We start from the raw sequence: 22,210 nt of genomic DNA, 5'->3' as shown, positions 1-22,210 counted from the left end.
AGACAAAATCCATATGTGTGTGAATGAGAGGGAGACAGATGAGTTTAAATGCCTGGTAAGAAGCAGAACACAAGAGAGGTGAAGAAAAAAGAGCAGGCAGGGTGGAGTGGATAGAGACATGGAGACAAATGTCCAGGGAAGGGAAGCTTTATAGGATGGTAGTAAGACCTGCTGTGATGTTTGGCTTGGAGATGATCTTTAACAAAAAGAGGAGCTGGAGGTGGCAGAGATGAAGGACAAAGGATGCTGAATATGGAGCTGCCTTTTTATATTTAACCATTTTTTATTCAACATTAACAATAATGGCATGCTCATATCAAAGGTCATTAACTTATATAGAACACATCTACAGTATTTAAACTAGAACATTTGTCGTATTAAGGGATTTTAAGCCTAAAAGAGTACTACTTAAGGGGTTAGTATGGGAAATTTTTCCATTATTTGGTACAGTTTTTCAGCTTTTGTGTTATGCATCATTCTCAAACACTTTTTGAACAAGGAGAGTTGGTTTTTGAAAGCAGAGAACGAGGGGGAGCTCTGCAGATCAACATTTATGTGTGTAAAATTTTGTTGCAGGATTTACATTGTTAACTCGAAATTCCATAATTTTATCTTCAAGAAATAAACCAAACTCAATGTTTCGAAAGGACAAGAAATCTACATTCATGGATCTGAAAGTCAATAAGCTGTGGAACAATCTCCCTAAATTTTGAACTTCTACACACTCATAAAACAAGTGTTTGGTCGTTTCCAGCTGTGTTTTACAGAAAACAGTTTTGTACATCAAATTTAAATCTCTCTTATCTCTCTCATTTGAAGGATATATGTTATTTATTATTTTAAAATTTAATTATTTATAATTTGAAGGAATTGAGAATTATAAATATGTTATCCTAATTTTAGATATTGTAGATTTGTAGGGTAACTGTGCTTTTTGTTCTTTCCAGGTACATAATGTTTTTTAAATATTAATTTAGAAGCTTATTGCTACAGTTTCTTTTCTTCTACAACATCCACATAATCAATTTTAACCTTGTGTAATCTTGGTGTGGTGATGTTTTTTTACTGACTTAATGGGGAGAATAGAGATATTTTGTATTAATTTCTTGTAACTTTTCTTTGAACAATCAGTGCCATATTTGTTATTAAATTTCTCCAAAGTAAGGAAATTTACATTTTCATCCAGCATGTGCATAATTGACCAGATTTGTTTTTGCCACCAGATCTTCAACTCTTCCACTCAATATGGCCTTGTTGTTCCACTGTGGAGCATTATGAGGAAATAAAGTTGTGTTTAAACATCATTTCCCGCTGCAACAAAACCTGTTGGTGGAAGAGCTAATTAGATATTTCAGAATCACATTTCAGTAGCAACCTTCTTTAAATGCAAACCATATAAGATCACCGTTATTTAAAAAGAATTAGTTCCATCTGTTTTTTAATATTCCAGTCATAATTCGTTTGTTGACATCATTTATGGCTGTTCTACCAGCCGATGTTACAACTTCCGGGTCTACCGGAAGCTGCGCGGTTCACGTGACGTGTAGAACTTCCGCTCCCGCAGCTCGGAGCGCTGAAGGCATTGGCTGAAGGTGTTTGTGTCGATATGAGCTGATTAAACGGACATTAAGATGTAGTGAGATGGCCACAGTTTTCCTCGTTACTCTGTATGAATACTCACCGCTGTTTTCCATCGCAGTCGTTTCTCTGTGCTTCATTATAACCGCCGCCATTTTGCTCGGATGGTGAGTTCACTGTCATAAGTTTTATGGATTTTTGGATGGGGAAGAAACTGTTGAAGCTCGACATGCGGACAATATATTTATAGAATAATAATAATGCTAACTAAACTAATTAATATTAGAGTGATTTACACGCTTTTTTACCAAAAGATAAACACAAATAGCGACAACACAAACAACAACAATAATAATTGTTATTAACATTTATTTGCATTTTAATTATGTTCGTTCTGTCTCTGGTTGTTGAACTAGAAGCTGAAGCTAATTGTGTGCAGCAGTGCAGCGTAAAGTCAGTCAGTCTCTGGATAGATCTGGACGACTCTGTAAAAGTGTCACTTGTAAGAAAAATATCAGAGACATCAAGTTAATTTGATCAAGATGGAAGCACAGATATCATGGTATGAATAAATGAGAAGAGTTGTTATAATTTTATTATATAGAGTCGAAGCAGTGATTAAACCATCAGAAACATCCAGGTACCAGAGCAGGCTGGAAGCAATGAGGTTTGTTTTAGCAGTAAGAGGTCAAAGGTCATGTTGCATGTCTCCTGTCATCCCGCCATACTGTAATTGGACTGAACTGGATAATATGGAACTGGATTTGATTTGATTGCACTGGTTTTCAGTTAGAATTATAAGGACTGAATTGGGTTACTTGTAATTTGAACTATAAACCCAATGATTTGTAAGTCCAATAAACACATACTTTATTCACAGTGGAACACAGTAAACATGTCAAATGTTGAAACTAAAAAAACTGTACCATTGTTTCCAAATAAGGTAGTTTTGCATTTAATTGTAGCAAACACATCTTACAAACAGTGGAGACAGGGGCAACAAAAGGCTGTAAAAGTAAGTGTTACAAATAAGAAACAGCATTTAGCAACTAGTTAGGTTAATTGGCAACAGGTCAGTAGGAAGACTGAATATAAAAAGAGCTTTTTAGAGAGACTGAATCTGTCAGAAGTAAAGATGGACAGAGGTTCGCCAGTCTGAGGATAAACTGAGTCTAATAAAAGTGAAACAATTTCAGAATAATGTTCCTCAACAGATAATTAGGAATACTTTGAATATCCCATCATCTACAGTTCATATCATCAAAATATTTCAAGGAATCTGGAGAAATCTGAGCTCAAAGGACAAAGTTAATATTAGATCCAGTGATCTTCCGCCCCTCAGGCATCACTGCATTAAAAACAGGCCTGATTCTGTTCTGGACATCACTGCATGGACTCAGGAACACTTTGACAAATCACTGTCTGTAAGCACAGTTCACTGTACCATCCACAGATGCTGATTAAAGCTCTATCAGACAAAGAAGAAGCCAGATGTGAACACCATCCAGAAACACTGCCATCTTCTCAGGGTTAAAGGTCATTTAAAATGATCTGAGGCAAAGAGGAAAACTGTTCTGTGGTCAGATGGAGCCAAATTTATATTGTTTTTGGAAACAGGGACTGCCTGGCCTTTTATCAACACACAGTTCAAAAGCCTGCCTCTCTGATGGTATGGGGGTGCATTACTGTCACTGCCATAGGCAGCTTACACATCTGGAAAGGCACCATAAATATATATACAGGTTTTAAAACAACATATGCTCTCATCCAGACAGTGTCTGGTCTCCTCACTTCCTGGACGTTTACTGGCTGATGTTAAAAGAAGAGGAGATGATGAAGAGTTAGAGTCACAGCTTTTTGTGCAATGAATTGCTGCTATCAGATCCAAAATTATCTTATTATTTCCCTTAAAGTTGTGTAATTTCTTAGTTTAAACATTTCATGTTTATTTTGTTTCATTGTGAATAAAACGTGGGTTTACGAGATTAGCAAATTACTGAATTCTGTTTTTATTTACAATTTACACAATGTCCTAACTTTTTCAAATTTAGGGTTTGCTGTTTAAATCTGTTTTTTTATATAGTGTCCGGAGATTTCTTTAGTTCTGAACTGGTTTTAGGTGTTTAAACTGAATTAAACAGAATTAAGCTGAAATTTGGTTATGACTTGTGTTAAAATAAAGTTTGGAGCACAGATTTAAGAGAAAAAGTCACAGTTTGATTTGAAAATCATCTTATTATCAGACTACAGCACTGAGTTCAGATACTTTAACACATAAGAGTAAAATTATTTATCTGTTTTGTTATTTTCTTTCTGTAAAAATAATCAGATGTATTAATTTTGTAAAAACAGGTGAAGTAACAGGTTTTTAAAATCTGATTCATGACAGGCATGTGACAGATTTTCAGTTTTAAAAACCCAGGTTGAATTGATCTCCTGTTTTACAGGTTTGGTTTTGATGTCCCAGTGATCCTTCACAGCTCTGATGAGCCTGAGGTCATCACTCCAACCCCTGAGAAACACATGGTTCAGGTGACCAACCCCTTTGCTCTGGACCTCGGATCTGGACCAGCTAGTGTCATCGGTGAGCCAGGCCGAACTCAAACCAGGAACAGTTTGAAGCTGTTTGTAGCTCCTGATGTTACGTGTTAAAAGAAAAGATGCTGGTAGAGTTCCTGTAGAACTGTTGGTATAAAAGTAAATGGTCAGATCTCCCAGTGGCCCTTAACCTGCACATCCCAGAGCTGACATTCAAACAGACTGAGTAACCTAATGGAACCAAGTAACAAGAAGGGGGCTGGTTTACATTTTACCTTTCCAGACTGGGGGCAGGGGTCACACTGACACTGATAAATGCCAGCATGATTGTGATCTCTGTGTGCACAATCTGATGTGTCATCACAGAGCACTGAATCCAAGTTAGAACGATTTAAACTACAGACAGCCTTCCCGATCCCGATCCTGATTCTGGTCCTGATTCTGGTTCTGACTGTACTCAGCTCAGAAAAGGGTTAGGCTACACAAATCTGTTCAGTTGTTGCAGTTTTTTTTATTGTGTATCATATATACAGTTTTGAAAACAGCTTCTTTTCCCCAGACACCACACATTTAGCACAGGGGCCCACATAGTTGGCAGATATTTTACTAATCTGGGCTGGTGTTGGGCTCCTTGAGTGTCAGGTTTTGCTAACCATGGAATAATTTTTGTGTGTAAACAATCATAAATAAATACCTGTAAGAAGAACTCATTGTATTTCTCATTTGAAATGTATATTTTGCAGCATGAGCAGGGATTAGGACCATCTCTGGCATTAACAGATCTTCTCCTGCAGATGGAATCTCACTGAAGCTCTGCTGCCTGGAGCCTTGTATCCTGAGCTGTTTTTGGGGCTGTGAGGTACAAGCCCTGCAGAGGGTGCTGCAGACCAACCAACATGACCTGAAGCTCAGCAGCCCTCAGCACTTCCTGCAGGCCCTGCAGCTCCGCTACCATTACTGTGAGACTTTCCAGTATCCTTTACAAAACTGAGAAAAAGATAAAACAATGAATGTTATTTTCCATGGCTTGTTGTGAAACAGTTAATGTGTCTCAACTGAAAACCACTGAACGGTACCTTGTTCTTTGTTGTTTATTCTTCCATCAATCTATCCATTCATCCACTTGCTTCACCTACTACTTCTCAGCTGGGTGACAGGGGAGCTGGTGCCTATCTCCAGCAGTTAGTGGGCAAGAGGCAGAGAACACCCTGACAGTGCAGTTCTTACAATAATCTTCTATTTTTGATGACATAAAGGTTGTTTCTACAACCTGATCATTTATTCAGATATTTATTGGTGAGTGTTGATCTCTGAGCTCTAAAGAGAAACAGCATTGCAACAAAAATGTTATTCAGTGAATTGAACTTGACATTTGTTGTGATTCTCCTGTTTATTGACTGTTCAGACATGTTTACAGACTGTGCTCTCTGACTGCGTTCATGTACTGTTCACTGTCATGTTTACTGACTGTTTATTGACTAATAACTGATATGTTCACAGATTGAGTTCAAAGACTGGTCACTGACATGAACACAAGTCCAGTAACGAGCAGCAGCACATCTCAGTTAAACAACAACCCAGGAGTCTGTAAACAGAGGCTGTCAGTATGCCAGTGAACATATCACTGAATAGTTAGTAAACATGTCTGTAAACAAGTTAGGAGGAGAGACCAGATTTCTCCAGTTTTAGCTTCTCTCCATTGGCTCCCTGTCAAATTCAGAATAGTATTTAAAATCTGACTTCTCTCAACAACAAAGCTTTGTCGTATATTAAAGAACCTGACTCATTCCTGAGCGATATGATTACAGACTGTTTTACTGAACTGTTTACGAACTATATTCAGTTACTATTCACAGACGTCTTTACAGACTGTGTCCATTAACTGTCCACTGACAGGATTACAGACTGAATGAATGTTTAGACTTGCTAACAGACTAAGTTTTCTGACTATTCACTAACATACTTATAAACAGTGTTCACTGACTCTCATCAGAACTCTGGCAGCAGCATTTTGGATCAACTGGAGACTTTTTAAAGAGTTTTTTGGGCACCCAGATAATAAAGAATTACAGTAGTCCAGTATAGACATGATAAATGCAGTTTTTGTTCATGCGTTTAGAACAAGATGTTTTTAATTTTAGTGATACTTTAATGCACAGGTGGAAGAAGGTACAGTTGGTGAACACAGTCGAAGTCTTCTGACAGAGATTTGAGGACACGTTCTTCTCTTGTTTGATAAGCAGCTCCTCCTGCTGGTCTCCTTAACTTTAACTTGTCAGTATCTGTAAAGAGGACAGAGAGGAAGTCCAAACACGTCTCCCTGCTGAACACTGGATCACAGATTTTGGACCCTTACCAAGGGATCGTTATCCTCTCGTGGCTGTGCTGACTTTAGCAAAGGAAGAAGCCAGAAACATTTACAACATTGTGAGTTTATTTAATCAGGAATTAAAATTACTCATTTATCTAAATGAGTTAGACAAATATACTGAATTCTGCTCACTAGTTTAGTTTTTATAAACTAGTGAGCAGAGTTTTGTGACTGTTTTAATGTGTAAAAGTGTTGACTAAGCTCCAGTAAAGATCTGTATGTGCATTGTTATAAACATAGCTCCTTAACTTGTGTTTTTTCTTCTAATTCCAGGTGGCCAATGTGACGGTTATTCATGTTCCTGATGATAAATACAATCTTTCTGCACGCATTCTCTTTCAATACCTTCTCACCTCCCAAAGAAACATGTTCGAATTAAAGGTCTGTAACTGAGGAGAATTTACATTTACAGAAGATCTGCTCGGACATGCATGTGATTTATACACAATTTCAAAACAAAAACTAATTTCACGTGCTGACTTAACCTGGCTGATTTTACACCCCATGAATCAACAGTCAGAAATCCAGCCTGCAGCTCTAAAAATGCTTGGTTGCTTTGTAAGATCGGTTCTCTACAGACTTGAGACATTACTTATTCCTTATGTGCGGGGTAACTCTTTAGGACACCCCATGAGGAGATAATGCTGTCCATAGGTCTGATCAGTAAACAATAAGAAATGTACAGTATTTATCAATCAACCAGAACTTAACCTGACTGAAGTCCAAGCCTGAAAGGACAGAACTGTGCTAAATATAGGCCTAATCCAAACAGGCCAAAGGCCAAACCAAGTGGTGACACAGTACCACAGGGGTGGGAAACCCTGGTCCTCGAGGGCCACCATCCTGCATGTTTTACTTGTTTTTCTGCTCCAACACATCAATGGGTCATTAACAGGCTTCTGTAGAACATGAAGAGGTGATTTAACCACCGAATCAGGTGTGTTGGAGCAGAGAAACAAGTAACTCATGCAGGATAGTGGCCCTCCAGGACCAGGATTGCCCACCCCTGCGTTACCATATGACTTTAAAAACAAGATGACAGTCTACACAAAAAAACATGGTGTTACTATGGTTCCTAGCAGGGAAAGGCTAAATCCCCTGTGCTGAGGACAGAAGAAGAGTCATCAGTAGTCTGAGCTGTAACTCGTCTCTCTTATTGCTTGCAGCCTCTCTTCATGTCAGCTGGCGGTGAGGAGACGCCTCAGCCTCCGGACTCAGAGCGGACGGGCCCAGCCAGCCACACGGAGGAGATTCCAGAGGTGGGGGAGAGTGACTGGTTCGAGAGGGCGGGCAGAGACTGCGTGATCTGTCAGAATGCAGCAGTGAATCGGGTCCTGCTGCCCTGCAGACACGCGTGTGTTTGTGATCAATGTGTGACACACTTTCAGCACTGTCCCATCTGCAGAGCCTTTGTCCTGGAGTCCTTCGTGCTTGAGCTGCCAGCCGAGCAGTGACCCTGGACTCAGTGTCATGTTGGAGATAATCCACAGCATGAAACATGTGCTCAGCATCTCCCGCTCACCAAGTTTTTATCTACAAACTGCTTGACGGACAGATATTTCCTGCACATTGTATCCCCTCAAATATTCAAACAAAAACAGAATATGTTATAGCACTTTAAAAAAACAAAAGTGGATTCATTAACAGGTCAGTCTTTCTTTAGTGGCATAAGAAGAATGGTGTTACATGAATGCTGAGTCTTATAGTTTTGGAGGCACAAAATAAAATCCTGACTTTTATTTTTGATGTGTACATAATGAGAGTGAAGTATGAGTCGGTTCAACAGAACATCCTGACATCACCCTGAATGCTAAACTAAACCAAACTCCTGTTGATAATTCTGATAGTTTAATACATTCCTGTTTTTCATGATTCAAGTAAAATTACATCCATAACATTCTTTCAGTGCATCTTGTTTCTAGGCCTGTCACAATAAACTGTAAATCAATTACCGTAATTTCCAGACTATAAGCCGCTACTTTTTGCACAAGCTTTGAACCCTGCAGCTTTTCTATGGATTTTTCATGATTTTTGTGATATCGTAAGAGGATTTGTTTTGGTTTGTTCCGCTGTTGTACGGCACTACTTTGCCTGTGCATATTCTCTTACATATGGTAATTAAACATTTAAAAACCTGCGGCTTTTAGTCCGGTGACAAAACAGGATTTTCCTCTAATTTTAGCTTGTGCGGCTAATATTCAGGTGCGCCTTGTAGTCCAGAAAATACGGTAATCGCCCAATAAATGACAATTTGGTCGATAATCATTTATTTGCGTTACAGTTCCTTCATGTCTCTCTGTTTCTACTGAAGACACTGGATGATAAAAGGCTCCAGTGGTCTTCACTGACCCCTCCCTCTCTCATTTCCTTAGTGTCAGGGGGCGTGGCCTATCGCCTCAGGTCGCCAGCCGAGGCGCATAGTCTTGTTCCTCTGCAGCGTTAGCCCCGTGAGGAGTTAGCAAGCTAAAGAAACGCTGTTTGATATTGGGGGGAAAACAAAATGGAATTGCTTTCAAAGTCAGCAGCGGTGTGGGAGCACTTCAGACTCAAACCAAATGACCGAGGAGAACCTCTGAACCTTTGGGAGCCGGTGTGTTACATTTGTGCTTCTGTCGCTGTGTGCTTTTGTTAGTTTGCACTTTTTGTTTATAACACTGTCAGTTTTGTCATCTTCCCTGTATAAAACCAATGATTATTATTTATTGAAGGGCAATTAAGTTTACAGACTTAATAATCTGTACTGTTTTGGTAGAATGTAGGTTTTATTTCTGTTTTTTTGTTTGTTTGTTTTTATCCGACGTCATTCTTTGTTCACAGAGGCTGAGAGTCCCATTTTATTTTTGTTTTTGCTTGTTTTGTTTATTTTGTGTTCCAGTTAAGTGTTCCTTTGAAAGTAAAGTTTATTAATCTTTGAGAGTGTTATTAGCATTACATTAGTTTAAAACGGCCTCCAAACAATATTATTGTTTATTGCAATAATTTCTGAGACAATTAATCGTCCAGCAAAATTTGTTATCGTGACAGGCCTAGTTGTTTCTCTGTTTTATCATGTAATTAAAGACAGGATGCTGTTTTGGTGTCACCTCGTGAACAAATGAAAGAAAAGGAACTGGTTGTGGTGAACGGCTGAACAGACACGTCCTGCAGAGCTCAGCATGTACAGCTTCCAAAACTTGTTTGTTTCAACAATAAGTTCACTACTACAAACATTACTTCTAGAATTTAACCTTCAAGAGAAACAAGTTTAAAAAACTCCCATAACTAAAGCTCTGCAGTTTAAACAAGCTGATAATGAGAGCTATTCCACAGCCATGGATGCAGCAAAATGCCTTAGGAAAAAAGTGAAAGATATGTCCTTGCATGCTTGTGCGAACACATCTATAGATGATTTACTGACAGCGACAAACTCCCTGGGAAAACGAATAGTTGACCGCCTGGAAGTGATGAAGTCACAGATGCAGCAGCATAGCACCATGCTAGCTGCTGTCGCTAAAACAGTGCAGCTCAGAGGCATTAAAAGAATGCACAACCAAAGGAGAATACCATGAGGGAAGTGCTAAAAAGAGAAAATGAAGACATGATGGGTCATATTTTAGGTCTGAAAAGATTTTAAAAAAAGATGGTGTCTTTGCCTTAAAGGGAAGAAAGAAAACTTGAATGAGAATAAGAGCTGAGGTCATGAAGCTCCTCTGACCCGGAGGAGAAGATGCAGAATGTGACTGACGTTATACACAGAGATGGGAGCACAAACAGTTATTCTGTTTACCAGAAGAGCTCTGGAGAAGAACCAGATCATCACGAGCTTGCAAAGATGAAGAGATTTGCTTTGCAGAACACCTGAGAGGACTGGCTGTCCGGACAGATGGCAAAACAGCAGGCTTCAGGGGTCATTGATGGAAAAGCTATTGTGGAGGTGTCTAATTATGAAAGCTAAAAAAAATCACAGTGAACTGTATCTTTCATTATGGGGCACTCAAAGCTGTTTACTCCATTTCCTCAGATATTTTTTTAGGTAGGTAACAAAGTATAGTTTTTGTTTATGTGTTCCAGCTTTAAAATGACATTTCCTTTTCTTTCCTCAATGCAAGGAAACTAAAAGACTATAAAGTGAAAAACTATTTTTAGTCACGGTACAAACCTCTCTGCTTCAATAGATGCCCAGGAGATGTAAAGATAATTGACAAGAAATGTAACAATGCCTTTTTAAAACAACAGATGAGAAATATATTGTTTCCTGGCCCAAATAAAATAACTTTTTACTGGAAAAACCTTAGCAGAAAAGGAAATACAAACTGTTCAAATTAGATTGGTTCCTCTCCAAGTACGAGGCAATTCACTTCAAAACTATTAATGACATTTATTCTTTGAATGATTTCCTTAGATCTAAATTTAAATATTAAACTTTATTTAAAAAAATGTACATGGATGAACAGTGCATATGCACAGAAAGTCCCATATGGATGTATCAAAACAAACTTCATGTGAAAGTGTGCATAAATATGTGCAACCCTTTTACCTGCCATGTGAATGTGCATACCACCACTCAAACGTTTTCAAACTACAAAGTTTTGGTGGTGGGAGACAGAAGGATGTCTGTCCTGAACCATTGCTCAAAGTGTGCTGGTACTCGTCCATAGTGTCACATCTCAGAAACCTATTGGGAGGCAGCATCAGTTTTCCTTGTCCTGCAAACTGAGTTAATGTCCCACATTTTTCAAAACTAAGCATTGCCTGAAATGGTAAATGGCTTGCACTTATATAGCACTTTATCTAGTCCAAGGACCCCAAAGCACTTTACACTACAATCATTTACACACTGATGGCGGTAAGCTACATTGTAGCCACAGCTGCCCTGGGGCGGGCTGACAGAAGTGAGGCTGCCATCACACTGGCACCACCGAGCCCTCTGACCACCACCAGTAGGCAAGGCGGGTGAAGTGTCTTGCCCAGGGACACAATGGCTGAGACAGCTGGAGCAGGGGCTCGAACCAGCAACCCTCCAATCACAAGACAAACCCCTACCTCCTGAGCCATCGCCACCGTATATTATTAATACTTGGCTTTTATCCAATGACTGAAGAAAGCGGTTGGCTCCACAGCCACCAGATCTCAAGCCGATTGAGCACCTTTGGGACATAGAGGAACAGGAAATCCACATCATGAATGTTCAGCTGACTAATCTGCAGAAACTGTATGATGCTATCATGTCAGTATGAACCAAAATCTATGAGGAATATTTCCAACATCTTGCTGAATCTATGCACAAATTAAGGCAGTTCTGAAGACAAAAAGGGGTCCAACGTGGTACCAGCAAGGTGGACCAAATAAAGTGGCTGGTGAGTGTACATTTGTGATTCGTTTGAGACAAATTAAATAATAATGATGCTTCTGCAAGGATGACCAAAAAAGGAGAAGTGGAAGGGGAAATGGTCCTGTTCTAAATTTGGAGGGTTGATTGTTGACTTTGCGTTTAATGTAAATCTAATGTTATTAGTTTTTTTCCTCTTCTTTTTTTATTTCATCACATCCTGAATTGTTTATTTATAGCTCAGCTCAAGAAGCCACCACCTTGTGTGGGTGGGGATATTAGGTTTGCTGGTTTAAATTGTAAGGGCCTAAAGAATCTCAACAAAACAGTAGTTTTGCACAATCTATGCCATTTTGATGCTCAGTTAAATTACTTACAAGAGACCCATTTGAGGGATGTAGACCACACCAGCCTGAAGAGGAGCCGGGTTGCACAGATGTATCCTTTGTCCTTTTTCAGCCACTCAGGAGGTGTTGTCATTCTTATACATGGAGATATTTATTTTGTTTATGTTAAAACAATTAATGATTCTATTGGTATGACATAAAAGTGCGTCCTGTGAATGTGTATGCACCTAACTGAGATGCTTCTTTTTTAGATGTTTTTTTTTTCCAATGCTGCCAGATTTGATTATTTATCATTTGAACTTGGGAGGGGATTTTAACTGCTGTGTGGACCCTTTCTTAGACTGTTCCTCCTCCAATTTCTGCTCTTCAGTTAAAGTCAGACAAAATAATTGAAGCCTTTACGAAAGTGTTTAATGTTGTGGACTTCTGGCATTTTTTTCAATCCAGATAAGAGCCATTATTCTTTTTCTGCTTTTTGAAAAGCAGCTTGCCCCATTCCTGTTAGATGTGTTAACTTAGTCTTTTAATATAGGGATGCTTCCCCATACCTTGAACCAGGTCTTTACCTCGTTGATCTTGAGAAAGGTAAAGATCTATTATCATTGCGTCCCATCAGTCTGTTAAATGTTGACGCAAAAACTGCCAGCAAAGTATCTGGCCTGGCACTTAAAAGCAGTTTTAACCTCAATTATATCCCTAAATCAAGCTGGGTTAATCAGCAAGACACTCGTTTTTTAAATCTCTAAAAAGTATTTAATGCGATTTACAAACCCTCCACAGCTGCTCTACCTCACGCTTTAATTGCACTGAATGTATTTATTTGTTATTATAATGTCCCACCTCATCTCCATCCTAGTAAACCCAGCACAACTAGAAACAGTGCAGTTGAAGGTGGCCCTGTATACTGACGACCTTTTGTTCCTCCTGTCTGAGCTGTCACACTCCATCCCTGCTGTTCTTGCAGTCCTAGATGCATTTATTACAATTTTTGGACATAACCTCAATCTTGGAAAAAGTAAGGTATTTACTGTGAACAGAGAGGCAGCAGAGTATCTACTTGATAATATGCCATTCAAGATATCCAGTTTGTGTTTTGTCTATCTTGGAGTGTACATAGTTGACACAGTGCTTAATCTCTATAAGAAAAATTCTCTATTTAATTACACAAACATGGTTAAACACGGTTTTGACCAATGGTCTCTCCTAAATCTTTCTGTGGCTGCTAGAATGAATGCAGTTCAAATGAATATCTTCCCATGCTTCTTATATCTATATCAATGTATTGCATTTTTTCTCCCTTTAGCTTTTCCCTCAAGGTCAATAGTCTTATTCTGGATTTTATTAGGAGTAAAAAATCACCCAGGCTGCACCATCAAATTTTACAGAAGCCCTAAGCTCTGGGTGGAATGGCACTACCTAACCTGGGCAACTAGGACAAGGAAACTGAACTACTGGGATCAATGAGGAGAATGAACTTCCCTCATTATGAGTGATTATAAAACCCTGTTCTGCTCATCTGATAGCATTGACAAAATATTCTCACTTCTTTGCTTTTCTACTTCTAGTTATACTCAAAATGTGATAGTGGCAGCCTGCCTTAAAATCTGGGTTCAGTTTACAAACACACTGATAGTGCTGCAATTTTTCCTCAACCTTACTGAGATATATATCAAATATTTTTACCGTTTCAGATCTTTCCACTGTTAAAAACTGTATGGGAGACAGACTTGGGACTGTTGATTTAAGATGCTTTAAAACAGGTACACAGATCTTCAATCTGTGCTAATCACAGTTTCATACAATGTTGAATTCTACATCGAGCTCACTACACTAAAACCGGGCTCACAAAAATATCTGACAGTGTGACCTGTCCCAACAGGCCACAGTAAATCACTGAAATGTTCTGGAGCCGTTCCTCCATGAAGACACTTCTCTGATTGCCTAATGAAGCTGGAGAGAATATTACTCTGAATGCCTTAATTATCTTGTTCAGGGTACAGACTACTTCACTTGATCTCTCTCCTGCTAAAAAGAACTTAATAGCATTCACAACTTTATTATCCAGGAGGCTAAAGCTGTTAAAATGGAAATCTGCAGCTCCACCTACTTTTACAAGCTGGATTAGAGAGGTCCTTTATTTTCTTAAACTGGAAAAAGGGGTTGTTAATAATTCTTGATTTAACATGTTAAACATTTATTTAACAAAATATTTAAAAACAGAAGAGAAAAATGAAGAACGTCAGATGTAATGACATATTTTATTACATAAACAAAATTTATCTCAGGGCTCGTGTAAGGCCTAATTGATGAGACATGCTGACGTGATAAAAACACAGATGGTTCAGACTAAAGACAGGAAACAGTTTGAGTTCTGTTCTGAAGTCTCGTTGGCAGCTGAAAGGATGTCAACTTGGATGTATCTGGGCTTGAAGCATTGAACAAAAACAAACAGCAGTAATGGGAGCTTCATACGGGTTTGTAGTCCAACTTGGACTCCAGCTTTTTGGAGTCGCCCACCTTCCTCACGGCTTTCATAAAATCCTCTTGAGTGACATACTCCCGATCAGAGCGGATCGCAAACAGTCCTGAAAACAGACACGGGTCAGAACATAAAAGCTGCTCATGACGACAAAAGGAGCTTAACTTCACATTCAAATTTGTTCTTACCTGCTTCTGTGCACACATTTCTGAGATCAGCACCATTGAAACCATCGGAGAGCTTCACAATAGCTTCAAAATCTGGACATATGAAGAGAAATGTAACACCTAACATTAAACACCTGTGTGTTAGAGCTTAGCTGTTAGTTCTAACACACATCCACCATCTAATACACAGGTGTCAGATGGATATAACTAGGGATGTCTCAGAATGGGATCCTGGATACACAAGAACGAGACAAGACAGTATTTTAAAGGAAAAAGCTTTTGCCACCAACTCAACTGGCTGGTATCTCTCATCTTATTCCTCATGAGTATTTTCCTTCTCCATTTCAAAGTTAGATCAACTCTTTTCCTCTCAAACTGATTAACAAGGAGTTCAAACTTTATTTGTCCAGCTTCATAGTGTCAAATCGCTGTATGAACTCTGCAATGAGTCTGTTCTGGTTGAACAAAACGAGCAAGAGAGACTCTTCCTCTCAGCATGTCCCAGTGCCTGACCTGTTTGTGAACTTTTGCCACACAAACAGTTTAAAGTGGTGGAATCATTTTCAGTGCTAAATTTACCAGACAAAAAGCACAAGACAGTTTTTGGTGGTGGTGGTGGTTGGGGGATTGGTGCAAGTTTAACATGGGAAATGTGGCATTTTAGTTTTGTTAGACCTCTAACTATCATACAGATGTTAGATGTTAGCTCTGACACACAGCTAATATGAGTCTCTGTGTTTTGCCCTCATAACTGTGAGCAGAACTCTGAAATGAGCAGAAACTCCATGATAAATGTTTGATGTATCTCAAAAACCTTTACATTGATTGGAAATGTCCACAGCCTGAAACATACTGACAATTCCATCAGTAGTGTGGGTCAGAGGACAGGGGTCAGGGGTCAGGAGTTAGGGGGTGTTGGCTCATAGATAATTTAATATCAGCTGGTCCCAACATTCACTGACTGTTCCACTGACACTGTTTTCTGTTTGTCTGTGCTGAACGATCACATTCATCAGATGGAATGTGGGTCAGAGCCGAACATTCAGATGAAACAAGTATAAAGAACAAGTCAGATCTCAGTGGTTCTCACTGACCTATTTCTCCGTGCTTGGTGATGGGACTGGAGTGGATCTTCAGGATGTCTAGACGGGCCTGCTCGTTGGGTAACTCAATGTCTGCAGAGAAAACAACAATTTGTGTTGTGTTTGTGTTCACACAGAACTGAGAAATACAGAAAGAGGTAAAGATTTGCTCTTACGAATTTTACGGTCCAGTCTGCCGGGCCGCAGCAGTGCTGGGTCCAAAGTGTCGGGTCTGTTGGTGGCCATGATCATCTTGACTCTGTGTAGTGTGTCGAAGCCATCCATCTGATTCAGCAGCTGAAAGAAGCTCATTGTTACTTTTACATTACAGGCCTGTGTTTACGTTAATGCCAGTGTTACAGTTATGCCCCTTTTCCACAGACCCTAACGGCCCCGGCTCCACTCTACTCGGCTCGCTTTGCGAGCGTTTCCATGGGCCTTTTTCGAGGCCAGCCCTGGCAATTTTTGGCCCTGTTTCGAAGCAGGGTCCAACCGGGCGGCCCTGCTTTCGTGGGTGACGTAAGCTAGCTCCTGTTCACTCATTGGTCGTGGGTGTGATCAGATTGAAGTGTAAGAAGAGCGAAGAAAACACCGATAGACAATTTTTGAAACGGTAGTGAAGTAATAGGACTATAAACAACAGCGTTAGCTTACCCTGTAACGTTTATGCTGTCTGTCCCCCAGCTGAAGGCGCTGTAAAGCCTGAAATCTCCGGCAGATAACAGCTGTCCTACTCTGCGCAACAATCACGGCATCCAGAGCATTTCTTCCACTGCGCCTCTCTTCCTGAAGTCTCAGGAGAATCCCCAGAAGTTTAAAAAACAGCAACAACACAGGACCAACTTTGTCCATAGAGCTTTCGTTGTTTATACAACTTGCACCAAGTTTTCGTAGCGCACCCCCCGCCGCGGCCCCGCCCCCTGCAACACGAGGAGGCGTTCCTCTGCTACCAACCAAACTGGCCGGTGTAAACGCGATGCATTCTTAATCGAGCCGAGCCGAGTAGAGCGGAGTAGAGCTGGACTTCTGAAATAGAGCCGGTGTAAAAGGGGCATCTGTTTCAGTTGATTGTCACCACATTCTGATTCTTCACCATCTAATATCCTCCTATAACCCACCCTTATAAACAAAGGGGAACAAGCTGAAATATTCAGACTGTTGTGTATTTTGACCTGATTTTTATTACCTCCATTAAAGTTCTCTGGATCTCTCTGTCAGCGGAAGTTCCCTCAGAGAAACGACGACCACCTGCAAGAAACACAGCAGACAACAACTCAACAGGGTTTATAAAACATAATTGGACTTCTACACAGTGCTGTGCAAAGGTGTATGACAGGTGGAGGAAAACACTGACAATCAAGAATTCTTCACAAACACAGTACATCGAAAAAGTACTCACACACTTGAACCTTTCCACATTTACTGTATTTTCTGGACTATAAGGCGCACTTCCTACAATTCTAAGGTATTGTAGCTGTCCTAGACATCTGCAATGTTGCCGTCAGGTAGTTCAACCCTTTCATTTATGATCATCTTTCCTCTCTTGGATGCAATTCGACCACATTTATCTACTGTATTTTCCGGACTATAAGGCGCACCTAAAAGCTTTCAATTTTCTCAAAAAACGACTTATAATCCAGAGCGCCTTATATATGTAAGAAGTCGTAATGTTTTAGTACGACTTTGGTAAACTACAAAGCTGCACCGCTGGCAGCATTAAGGCTCAGTTATAGTCACGCAGGGCTCCGCCCACGGCGCACAGACCTGAGCGAGCGGCGAAGGCGTTTATACTTGATGCTTATGTCGGTGCAGTATTCTTCCGTGAGTTTGGAGTCGTTTGATTATCTTTGTGATCTCTCATAGAGGGATCATATAAATGCTGATACAGGCGAACAAGCTCCACTAGAGCAGCGAAATCGTCCATTTTCAATGGAGCGTGGTGTGCATGGTCTGCGCCAAGTTACAAAAATTGGGAGGTGCACGACAAGGCGCCTTATATGTGACAAAAGTTCGAAAATGGACCGTTCTTTGACAGTGCGTCTTATAATCCAGTGCGCCCTATAGTGCAAAACATACAATAGTCACGTCACAACCACAACCTTCAAAGTATTTTACTGGGATTTTATCTGACAGACCAACACAAAGAACATAATTGTGAAGTGGAGGGAAAATCTAAACTTTAACAGAGAAAAGTCTGAAATAAAAGTGGGGCATAGATTTGTATTTACCCCCCTTTACTCTAATATCCTGAACTATAACTCAGAAGTCATCTCATTAGTAAACAGAGCCCACCGGTGTGTAAATTCAGCTGTTCTGTGAGCCTCAGAAGTTTCTTACAGAACATTAGTGATTAAATAACATCATGAAGACCAAGGAAGACACCACACAGGTCAAGGATAAGGTTGTTGAGAAGTGAGAAGGGTTAGGTTTTAATACAGTATTCCAAGCTTTGAACATCCCACAGTCCTCTGTTCAATCATCATCTGAAAATGAAAAGAGTATGACACAAATGCTACCAAAACATGGCCGTCCACCTAAACTGACAGGTTGGGCAAAGAGAGCCCTAATCTGAGAAGCAGCCAAGAAGCCCTGCAGAGATCCACAGCTGAGGTGGGACAATCTGTCCACAGGACAACTTTTAATCCAGAACTTCACTAATCTGACCTTTATGGAATAGTGAAAGAAGAAAACTACTGATGAAAGAAAACCATAAGATGTTCTGATTGCAGTTTAACACAAGCCACGTAGGAACACAGAGAACATGCGGCAGAAAACTAACACTGAACATGACTCTGAACACACCATCCCCATTGTGAAACATGGTGGTGGCAGCATCATGCTGTGGGGAGGCTCAGTAATCTCAGTAAAATACTTTAAGGTTTATTGTTGTAACTCCACAAAATCTGGAAAAGTTTAAGGGGTATGAATTGTGTTTTCAATGCACTTTATAAATTATAACTGTTTAACTTGTTTACAAAAAACAAAATGACTGAACAGAAGAAAAACTTGAATAAAAATCAGTATTTGGTCTCACTACACCACAAATTTGTTAACTTGTTTAAAGTCATTGTTTTGAAACATTACATTCATGTGTGTGATTAAGCTTTTCTATACCAACCAGATTCAGTTATTGAATCATTTTCATTTGCAGCTTTAAAGAACAAAAAATAAACACTCAGCCAACTAAGTAAAAAACTTCAGAAGCAGCATTCTGTCCTCACTGTTTACGTTTCAGAGGTTCTAATGTTCCTCCTGAGCTGAAAACCCTTCCTGATTTTTTTCCAGACTCCGTTCATGTTGATATTCTAACTGTGTCAGTGTAACGCTCGAGTAAAATACAACAGTTGATAACTATCACTTAGTAAACACAGGTTGAACCATAAAGCTTTCACTTTATTAAAAACACAGGAGGAAAAAGAGGTGCAGCAGCTCGTCATCATCACCCACCTATAGCATCAATCTCATCCATAAAGATGATGCACGGCTGGTGGTCCCTGGCGTAGTTAAACATCTCTCTGATGAGCCGGGCACTTTCACCGATGTACTTATCCACGATGGAGCTGGACACTACCTACAACACACACACACACAAAGTCAGTGACTGGTGGTACTGAAGGAAACACACAACACGGTGCAACCATAACACCTACCTTCAGAAAGTTACAGTCCAGCTGACTGGCCACTGCTCGGGCCAGAAGAGTTTTTCCAGTTCCTGTTTCAAAAATAAACAAAAAGAAGCCTGCTTTACTACAGATTACAGTGTTTAAACAGTTCAAAAATGCATCTCAATGTCTCATAATAAAAACAATATTCGCCAGTGATGGGTTTGTAACTGGATGAGCTACGTACCTGGTGGTCCATAAAGCAGGCAACCTTTGGGTGGAATGATGCCCACCCTCTGGAAGAGCTCAGGGTTTGTCAGAGGCAGTTCAATCACCTGCCAATAACATAAAAAAACCGTGATTAGTGCTTATATAACAATAAATCCAGTTAAAGGCTTGCTGTAAAGACACAACGAAATTTTAGCCCTGTTAACTTCATATGATCCCAATCAGGAGTCGAACAGCAGCTGAAGTCCAGAAAAAGACCTTCAGAACGTTTGATGAAGACCACTTCATGGAAGGAGGGAGGGAACCGAGGCTCTATAATTACATCCAAAACACCGTAGAACTGTGTCCAACCTGTTGGGCTCTTCTGAGTGGGGTTATTAGGTCTTAGAAAGTCCAGTCATCAGCAGTTATTGCAGTGCAGACACTAAAAGGAAGCTGACTTTATGAAGATACAGTTGTACCAAGATGTTTACATCACTGTATGAAAATATATTTTTTTCTTAGGTTTTCTTAGTTTTTCTTTGTTATCCTTAAGCCACTTTATAACCAGTTTGGCAGTATGCTTCAAGTCATCGTCCATTTAGAAGACCAATTTGTGCCCAAGCTTTAACTTCCTGGCTGATGTCTTGAGATGTTGGCTCAATATTTCAAGATTATGTTCTTTCCTCATGATGCCATTGACTTCTTAAGTACACCAGTCTCTCCTGCATCAAAACACTCCCACAACATGATGCTCCCACCCCTGTACTTCACAGTTGGAATGCTGCAAGCTTCCCCCTTTTTCCGCCAAATGTTACGATGGTCATTAGGGCCACACAGTTGAACTCTAGCTTCATCAGACCAAAGGACAGGTCTCCACAAATAAAGGGGATTAGAGTGATTACAGTGATTAGAGAGACAGGTAGGAAGGTGCTTGGTTTATGTTTTCTCTGTCCAGATGACAAGGAAACCTGGTGGTGGATAGGGAAGTGCAGGAATCCCTCCAGAGAAAGAGGTTAGAAAAGATTAGTGAGGATGAAATTCAGAAAGCTTTGAGGAGGATGAAGAAGGGGAAGGCAGTTGGGCCTGATGACATACCAGTGGAGGGATGGAAATGTCTAGGAGAGATGGCAGTGAGGTTTTTGACTCGGTTATTCAATGATATTTCTGAGAGTGAGAAAATGCCTGAGGAATGGAGAAGTGTGTTGGTGCCAATCTTTAAGAACAGGGGTGATGTACAGAGTTGCAGCAGCTACAGGGGAACTAAGTTGATGAGCCACATGATGAAGATCTGGGAGAGAGTTGTGGAAGCTAGACTTAGACAAGAGGTGACTATTTGTGAGCAGCAGTACAGTTTTATGCCAAGAAAGAGCTCCACAGACACCATCTTTGATTTGAGGATGCTGATGGAGAAATACAGAGAGGGTCAGAAAGAACTTTGTCGTGTCTTTGTAGATTTAGAAAAGGCATATAGCAGGGTGGTGAGAGAGGAGCTGTGGTGTTGTATGAGGATGTCTGGAGTGGTAGAGAAGTAGAGTGCAGGCAGGATGGAGTGCACCCAAACACGTTCATCTTGAGAATGCAAAACCTGTCTATTTCCTGAGCGGTACGATGGCAGGACATCCCATGGTGTTTATACTTGTGTATAATTGTTTGAACAGATCAAAGTGACACCTGGAAATTGTACCCAAGGATGAACCAGAGAAAATAAATAAAAAAAAAAAATTCTCACAGGTCTGGAAATATGGGGAGGTGCCAACCCATTTCCTCTTGAAACAAAATCAACAAATAAACCCTCCAACACCACCCCCACCCCTTCTAGCAAAAGTGTCAAACCAGTGAGTTGTGTGGGTCTTTTATTATTATTCTGAAATGGCACCAACAAATGTATTTGTATTTCTGCTGTCCAAACATAACAAGTTACATCAACCCTGAGGCTTCAGGAAGTCCTTAAATTTAGCTTAAGTCTCATACCTCTCTGAGCTCACGGATCTGTTCCGACAGTCCTCCAATCTCAGAGTAGGAGACACTGCCTGGGTCTTCATGGGACATGTTGTAGACCAGAGGATCCACCTCCCTGGGGAGGTACCTGGAACACACATCATACAAATTATACAAACTTCTATACAAATTTAGGTTATTTAAAATTAGTTGTGAGTACTTCCCATAATGTTTAAAAAAGAAAAATGTTAGCCCACTTAGAAATCAAAGTAGAAAATGAGGTCAGTTTGTTGGTAATTTATGTATGACTTCCATCCATCCATCTATCTTCTTCCACTTATCCTGGGTCGGGTCATGGGGTTAGCAGCCTAAGCAGGGAGACCCAGACTTCCCTCTCCCCAGCCACTTGGACCAGCTCCTCCGGGGGAATCCCAAGGCGTTCCCAGGCCAGCCGAGAAAGTTTCACACTCGGCTGCGAACCGCTCCAGTGAAAGCTGTAGATCACGGCCCGATGAAACCAGTAGGACCACATCATCTGCAAAAAGCAGAGATGCGATCCTAAGGCCACCAAAACGGATCCCCTCAACACC

General features: G+C 40.3%; 2 protein-coding genes across 2 annotated transcripts in view; one reads left to right on the top strand and one right to left on the bottom strand.

The window, feature by feature from the left end:
* The first annotated feature begins 1,534 nt into the window (after positions 1-1,534).
* Positions 1,535-9,558, top strand: cgrrf1 (cell growth regulator with ring finger domain 1). The gene is made up of 6 exons (XM_017432751.3): positions 1,535-1,745; positions 4,026-4,162; positions 4,911-5,088; positions 6,396-6,543; positions 6,761-6,868; positions 7,654-9,558. Exons 1-6 carry the CDS (start codon positions 1,642-1,644, stop codon positions 7,939-7,941), a joined length of 963 nt encoding a protein of 320 aa, XP_017288240.1. The 5' UTR covers positions 1,535-1,641; the 3' UTR covers positions 7,942-9,558.
* Positions 9,559-14,381: 4,823 nt separating this feature from the next.
* Positions 14,382-22,210, bottom strand: part of psmc6 (proteasome 26S subunit, ATPase 6) — a 14,751-nt gene continuing 6,922 nt past the window's right edge. The window contains exons 6-14 of the mRNA XM_017432750.3: positions 21,654-21,768; positions 19,720-19,807; positions 19,521-19,582; positions 19,318-19,441; positions 17,057-17,118; positions 16,047-16,167; positions 15,883-15,963; positions 14,810-14,881; positions 14,382-14,727 (exon numbers count right to left, since the gene is read on the bottom strand). Coding sequence (XP_017288239.1) covers positions 14,609-14,727; positions 14,810-14,881; positions 15,883-15,963; positions 16,047-16,167; positions 17,057-17,118; positions 19,318-19,441; positions 19,521-19,582; positions 19,720-19,807; positions 21,654-21,768 — 844 coding nt within the window. The 3' untranslated portion in view covers positions 14,382-14,608. The remainder of the gene's footprint in view (positions 14,728-14,809; positions 14,882-15,882; positions 15,964-16,046; positions 16,168-17,056; positions 17,119-19,317; positions 19,442-19,520; positions 19,583-19,719; positions 19,808-21,653; positions 21,769-22,210) is intronic.

The sequence above is a fragment of the Kryptolebias marmoratus genome, linkage group LG17, assembly GCF_001649575.2.
Source record: "Kryptolebias marmoratus isolate JLee-2015 linkage group LG17, ASM164957v2, whole genome shotgun sequence".
In the NCBI taxonomy this organism is placed as follows: domain Eukaryota; kingdom Metazoa; phylum Chordata; class Actinopteri; order Cyprinodontiformes; family Rivulidae; genus Kryptolebias; species Kryptolebias marmoratus.
The sequence above is the reverse complement of the archived record's forward strand: the minus strand, read 5'-3'. Positions and strand labels throughout refer to the sequence as shown.